The 6,473-nt window shown below is 58.1% G+C and overlaps 1 protein-coding gene across 2 annotated transcripts in view; it reads right to left on the bottom strand.

Moving 5' to 3' along the window:
* Positions 1–15: 15 nt before the first annotated feature.
* Positions 16–6,473, bottom strand: part of FCSK (fucose kinase) — a 31,994-nt gene continuing 25,536 nt past the window's right edge. For both annotated transcript variants that reach the window (XM_044255754.1, XM_044255755.1), the window contains 10 exons: positions 5,914–6,284; positions 5,103–5,313; positions 4,755–4,921; positions 4,442–4,663; positions 4,003–4,146; positions 3,721–3,840; positions 1,984–2,171; positions 1,800–1,899; positions 1,047–1,270; positions 16–879 (listed from right to left, as the gene is read on the bottom strand). In XM_044255754.1, coding sequence (XP_044111689.1) covers positions 793–879; positions 1,047–1,270; positions 1,800–1,899; positions 1,984–2,171; positions 3,721–3,840; positions 4,003–4,146; positions 4,442–4,663; positions 4,755–4,921; positions 5,103–5,313; positions 5,914–6,284 — 1,834 coding nt within the window. In that variant the 3' untranslated portion in view covers positions 16–792. The remainder of the gene's footprint in view (positions 880–1,046; positions 1,271–1,799; positions 1,900–1,983; positions 2,172–3,720; positions 3,841–4,002; positions 4,147–4,441; positions 4,664–4,754; positions 4,922–5,102; positions 5,314–5,913; positions 6,285–6,473) is intronic.

Raw genomic sequence — 6,473 nt, 5'->3', positions numbered from 1 at the left:
GGGACAAAAAAGAGCTTTATGAAAACAGCCTGGAAGGGCAGAGAAAATTTATTCCAAGAAGGTTGCAATCCTGAGAACCAACTGCCCATAGGCACTGGGTCATGTGGCATCGTCCGTAGTGTTAATGGTTAAGGCCTCTATTAGCGGTGACTTTCTGTTAAGACTGCATTGGCTCATGGCCACAAACAGGAGTATGGACCCACACCCCTGTTCCGCCTCCCCCATCAAGTCAGGCTGAATTCCTCATTCAGAATTCCTCATCAAGTCAGAATTATTCCTCATTCTCCAGCTCCCTGGCTGGAGGGCAGTGAGTGTTGAACAGGAAGTCTCTTCTCAGGCAAACGCCTGACCTCTAAGGAAGGCCACAGGAAATGCCTCAGAGAGCCTTTTCAGGGTTGGCCTTAACCAAGGGACCCCAGCCATCTGCTGAAGCTGGTCATCCTTTTTCCAGGCCCTCATGGAGAATAAGGAGGCCAAAGCCCAAGGTGGGCCTTTGTAAAGGCCACATGGGACACTGAGCGTAGGGCTTTCCCATGTCCAGATGGAGCAGAGGCCAAGCCTAGGCCACAGTCAACCAGAAGGTCACAGTCCTATTCCCAGGCACCATCCATTCCCAAGCTCCAGAAAGGGCTGGGCCCCAGCTCCCGGTAGCTGGCTTCCTTTGGAAGCAGGTTCGCAAAGGGCTAGGTACAGAGTAGAAGGCTGACACTTCCATGGGGGAAGGAAGGGCAGGGCTGCTGTAGCTCCAGGTTTTCTCCTCTTACAAAGAGACAAGCCTTCTGGGAAGGAGCATCAGGTTGAGGTCTCACCACCCAGTAGCTGCAGGCTCAGGCCCTGAGTGTCCACTTGTACCAGGTGGACGCTGTAGTTCCCGAGGCCCTGGGAGCAAAGGACAGGAGGTGTTCAGAGAATAGGAGGCTCTGAGCAGGCCACAAACTTCATGCTGCTAGGTGGTCTGGGGACTTGCAGCTGTAGCCCCTGCTTAGTGGTGGGCCACAGTGAGGGCTCCTGTCCCCCACCAATAACCACACCCCCAATACAGGTACCTCAGTCTTGGCCAGGACAGCCTCCAGAGCCTCCTTCTGCCGCGGCTCCTTGGTCAACAGATAGAGAAAACCCCCGCCACCTGCCCCTGCCAGGCTCTGGCCATGTACGTGGGGGGCCAGGACATCCATCATACGCCGCACCGCCAGGGGCTCACAGCCTGGAGCCATGAGCTTCTTTTGTTCCCAGTATGAGGTCAGGCACTGGCCCAGCAGAGGCAGGCTCCCTGGAGAGGGGACAGAGAGGAGTGGCCTGCCTGAGCCAGGATATTCCTTCAACACCCATTTGTAGACCGAAAGAGGTGCCAAGGGGCACTACTTAACCAGTGTCATGGTTAAAAACCGAGGTCCAGTCCTGGCTGGAAACAGGAGTGCTGAAGCCCACCACACAGGGTTGTTTGAGGACTAAAGGTGCATAGAGCAGCTGGCGTGGGGTCCAATACAGTTTTTAGTCAACTGTGGCCACACACATGGAACCCTAATCCACTGAGTCTGGAATTCAACAATGGGGCTGAGCCTCCTTCCCAGTCTGCTGCCTGGTCGGTGTGGCTAGAGGCCTGCCTCGTGATGCAAGTGTTATCCTAAGATAGGGCTCCCACCTAAGTGTGAGACCCCACAGAGGAGACAGTAGACTTCTGTCTCCAGGGGCCTCATATATGGGGTCTGAGCCAAGCCTGCAAAGGCTCCTGACCTCAGACCCACAGGCGACAAGGTACTCACTCCCAGTGCCCTGAGACCCAACAAGAAGGACCTCACCTCGGCGGAAGGCTTCAGCACATTCCTCGGTGTGCCGCACCAGGCTGTGGGCATTCTGCACGACAGCAGGCAGCCGGGCATACCAGTTCCTCAGCACATCCTGCAGATGGGGCAGGAGGGAGGCAGTAAGGATGTGGGCCCAACCGAGCTACCTGCCTCCCTCCCTCCTGGGGCCAGGGCTCACCTGCAGCAGATTCCGTGCCAGCCGGGTCTTGCCAGTGTACACCAGCAGCAGGTGGTCGTTGAGCTGCTGGACAAAGCCCTCAGGCACAATGATCTCTTCCACCTCCACCTTCAGTGGCAGCTGAGCCCGGGAGCGCCCCACCTTGATGCCAGGCATTAGGCCACCCACTTGGTCCTGCCAGCCACCTCCTGCAAGCCCAGCGTCCCATCACTTTTGGAGCCTATCTGGCTCAACTTCCGTCTCCCAGCCCTACACCCTGGGCCGGGACCGGTGTGGGAAGACAGCTTCCCCCAGCTCAGGCTGGGCCAGGTTAGCTGTGCAGCTTCTGCCCCCAGACCTGGGAAAAGGACAAGCCCAGCAAGGGGAAAGGGTTTCACTCTGGAGCAAGCTTGGAACTCACAAGGCCTGAGTTCCGTTGCAGACCTAACTGTAAATGGAATAGGGTAAACCACATCAGAGGGTAAGCCCTAATGGTAAACTTGTCCCCTCCAGGAGAGATGACATAGGACCTTCCCTGCAGCCGAACAGGCTCTTGCACCCTGTCTTTTCTAACAAAGAGTGCTGAGGTTAGAAACCAGCTTTTCAGCAGCATCACTGAATTTGAAAGAGCTTGTTCACATCCTGCTTTAGCAATGAACAGTATGGATCTCCTCTTGCAGCTACATAAAAGTGACACTATTTGAGAGAATTCTGATAGGCCTTTCACATCTGGGGAAGGGCCTACAAGGATTTAAAGTACAAAATGCCAATGGCAGGAAGCTTCTGGAACTTTACAGCCGAGACATGGCGGTTGGCGTCAGGCCCCCAATGTCAAGAACTCTTTACCAGCACCCCTCTCCTTCAGAGCACTCAGCACAGAGTGTAATGATACGTTCGTTTGCGTGGTTATTGATTAAGGTCTGTCTCAGTAGGGGATAGGATTTCTGAGAGCAAGAACCCTGTTTTTGCTCACTTGCTCATTTTATCCCCAAGGCCCAACACAGAGTGGATACTTAAATTGTTGTCAGTTGGCTTAAGGAAGGATTTGAAGGAAAGTGAAAAGCCCCCTCCCCCCACCCTGCTAATGACTACCCTTTCTGGGGTGTGAATCATGGCAGTGAAGGGAGGAGGGTGGGCTACAAAGTAGCCAGAGAAGATGCCATAGTCAGGCATCCAGCTTCCTTCCCAGGGTCCTGCAGGTGAGGCCCTGCATCCGGAGGTGACCAGAGTGCCATAGGATCTGGAGTCAGACAAACCTTCAACTGCTCTCCCTTGTGCACGGATTCCAAGGGGCCATGGTAGTATTGGGGAGGAAGGTGCCAGTAACATTCCATTATGATCACAGCCATGTATTGGGCCCTCTGCGCAACCCCCTATGATAGCGGGGGGCACATGTGCCCAGAAGACAAGCTTAAAGTTCTATCCCGTATTCCAAACCCACCTTTGCCCAGACCCACCCTGAGGGACAGCCCTTGGTGGGGACAGAATCATGAGGACTAGCACTGGGTATAACAGGCTAGTAAGACACATGAAAGCTACAGCACAGAATCTGTCATTTAGCAGGTGCTCCTAAAGCATCAGGCCCTTGGAGGCTGAAACATTTCAAGTTGAAAACCAACCATAAAGGCTCAGGGTAGTAAGGACAGTGTAGCCACTTTAAGCAGTATAATTACATGGCTGTCTGCAAGTCCAGGGAGCCCCTGGAGGGCTTCGGAGAAATGCCTGTGACCTCCGTCCTGCCCCAGGGCGGTCCCATACCTGTGGTGAGCACCTGTTCCAGGTGCAGCACTGCATGGATCAGGGCCTCAGTGCCCACCACCCGGCCCGCGGCCCTCTGCAAGGCGGCCAGGGCTGCGCCTGCCAGGATGCTGCTCGTGCCTGCAGGGTGCCGAGGAAGACACCAGACATGAAACGGCCCTGCCCGGCCCCATCCTGCCCCACCCGCTCCCTCCACTGGGCAGAAGTTGGGGAAGGGATCAGAGGGGAGGCCGGGGGTTGGGGATGCAAGCGATGGGCAGCAGGGAGACAAGAACTGCTCACCAAGACCAGAGCCATGGGGCAGCTCAGACCAGGCGTGCAGCTCGAAGCCTCCCCCGAAGGTCTGCAGCAGCTGCTCTCTCAACGAAAGCTTGGAGCCGATATGCACAATCCCCGCACAGATGAAGGCTGCCTTCAGCAGAGCCCCTGCAAAGGGACCAGCAAGGAATTTGGGTCTCCAAGGGTAGAAGCAGATACTCCAAGCCACCTCCACTACTGCCCAGCCCAGCATGGGGCTCACTGGGGGGACAAAAGCCCAGCAGTATTGTAGGCCCCATCTCTAAGCCATAAAAGGCCCTCTGATGACTTCGGGACTCCTCCACCAGACCGGCTCACCCTCAGGCCAGGCCTCTGTGGCCTGCAGGGTCTCCAAGGTTCTGCCCTCACCCCTCAGCTGGCCACAAGTGCCATCCCCGCCTGTAGATGTCACAAGTGCCCTGACCTGGGGCATGGGGCTGGCAGTAATCCTGCAGGTCATCCAGGCTCCAGCATACCATCTTCATGGCCATCTTGTCCTGCCGAGGCCCCACTGCCAGCCACAGCTCGGGCTCCAGGATGCGGCGTGCCCTGGCCCCGATGGGCCGGCGGCCATCCACTTGCACAGCCAAACCCAACACTGCCCCACCGAGCTCATAGGCAAGGGGTGGCGTGTCACTCCAGCCACCTTCAGCAATTGGACAAGACCAAGTGGGTCACAAGGGCTGCGAGCCCAGCTCTGGGGTGGCTACCCTCACCCCCACCACCCTGGGGCTCACCAGAGAAATCCACACGAGCCGGGCACTCGGCCACCACCCACTGCCCAGGTGCTGGCAGCTCTACCGGCTCCATGGAGACAAAGTGTTGGGCTGACATCACAGCCTGGCGGATGAGAATCTGCCCGGCTCCCTCATAGTGGCGGGCAGCTCGCACCAGCAAGGCCGGCCTGCCAAGAGGGCAGGGAGATAAGCTGGCATGCAGCCCCAAGTTGGGAATGGACTGTCTGGGCTTGGGGACCCGACTGCTCTGGGTAACCTGGGTAGGAAGACGCCCCACCTCCCTGTGGGTCTCCACCTCCAAGGATGGCCAGGGACCTCTCCAAAGGTCTTGATGTCATTAGCACCCACCTGGTCAGCCACTTGTCCCGCTCCTGGGCCAGCGCCTGCACACCTCCCGCCAGGTCTCCACACTCCAGGTACGAGAAGGGCCGCATCCACCCAGGGTTGGCAGCTGGCCCGCTCCGTAAGCCTCCTTGACCCTCCGCCATGCAGCCCAGGACATCGGCCACACAGGCCAGAGCCCGGGCTGCCACACCAGGGTCTCCCGCACCAGCTGCAACTGAGAAACCAGGAGTCAGTGTGGTGGGGGAGGGGGCCTGCCCCCAAAGACTACTTGGCCATGCCCAAACACTCCAGGTCCCTCATACCTCTTCGCTTTTGCCCCAGATGTGTCCTTGCCCGTGAACATTCCCCGCCTTGCTGCCTGGGAAAGTTCTTCTCATCACCCTATCCCAGATGTGCCTCTTCACCCCTCACCCGGGATGTCCCCAGGGGTTGGGAGCTCAGGCTTCCGGGTCAGACCACCTGGGTTTACTCTCAGCCCTACCCCCAACCAGCTTAAATGGGAATAATGAGATCTGCCCATGAGGCTAAGGCTGAGCCCCTAGCCTGTGTGCCTGGGCCTCCAGATGGAGCCAACCACATCCCAACCCACTGCAAAACACGAAGGGTTTGCTGATGCCCCAAGGACCCAGAGGCTCAGTCCTGGGCCTCAGCCTCTCACCAAACTCCCCACAGACAAGGATGAAACTTCCCACAAAGTTCCAAGTACACTCTACTGCATCTCTCCCCTGCTTTAAAGTCTCTTGGCTCCCTAGTGCCCTCAGACTGATGAGCCAGAGGGCAGGTGACGGTGGGACGGGCTTTCCAGTACACTCACCCTGGTCCAGCGTGGCCAGCAGGGGCCCAGGACAGCCCTCTCGGACAGCGGCCCGGATCAGCGGGCGCAGGCTAAGGTCCTGCCGGGCCTCCAGCACATGCCTCGCCTTACGCAGGGCCTGGCAGAAGAACAGGTCCCGGCGGGAGGCCAGTATGGCAGCCCGGTCCAGGCATGGCTGCAGCTGCTCCCAGGACAGACGCCAACAAGCCCGCCAGGCCCGTAGGGCCTTGCCCCCATCCTCCTGGGGATCCAGCATCCACAGCAAGTCCTGGGGCCCCAAGGCCCTCGAGGGGTGGAGCACAGGAAAGAGGCGGGCACTAAGAAGGCAACGTTCTGCAGGGGGAGTGTCTGGATCCCACAGATCCCAGTCCCTGATGTGAGGAAAAGGCACATTAGCAGGGGGGAAGCCAGGGCTCCTGCCTGATCACCAAGCCCTGACTGCCTGTCAGCTGGGAGCTGGCTCATTCATGGGGACAGGACAAACTCCTCCGGAGGCAGCCCAAGTAGACAATTCAGAGAAGGAGGCCCAGCTGCCTTGCCTCCTTTCCTAGACCACTGAA

The sequence above is a fragment of the Neovison vison genome, chromosome 7 (genome assembly GCF_020171115.1).
Source record: "Neovison vison isolate M4711 chromosome 7, ASM_NN_V1, whole genome shotgun sequence".
Taxonomy (NCBI): domain Eukaryota; kingdom Metazoa; phylum Chordata; class Mammalia; order Carnivora; family Mustelidae; genus Neogale; species Neogale vison.
The sequence above is the reverse complement of the archived record's forward strand: the minus strand, read 5'-3'. Positions and strand labels throughout refer to the sequence as shown.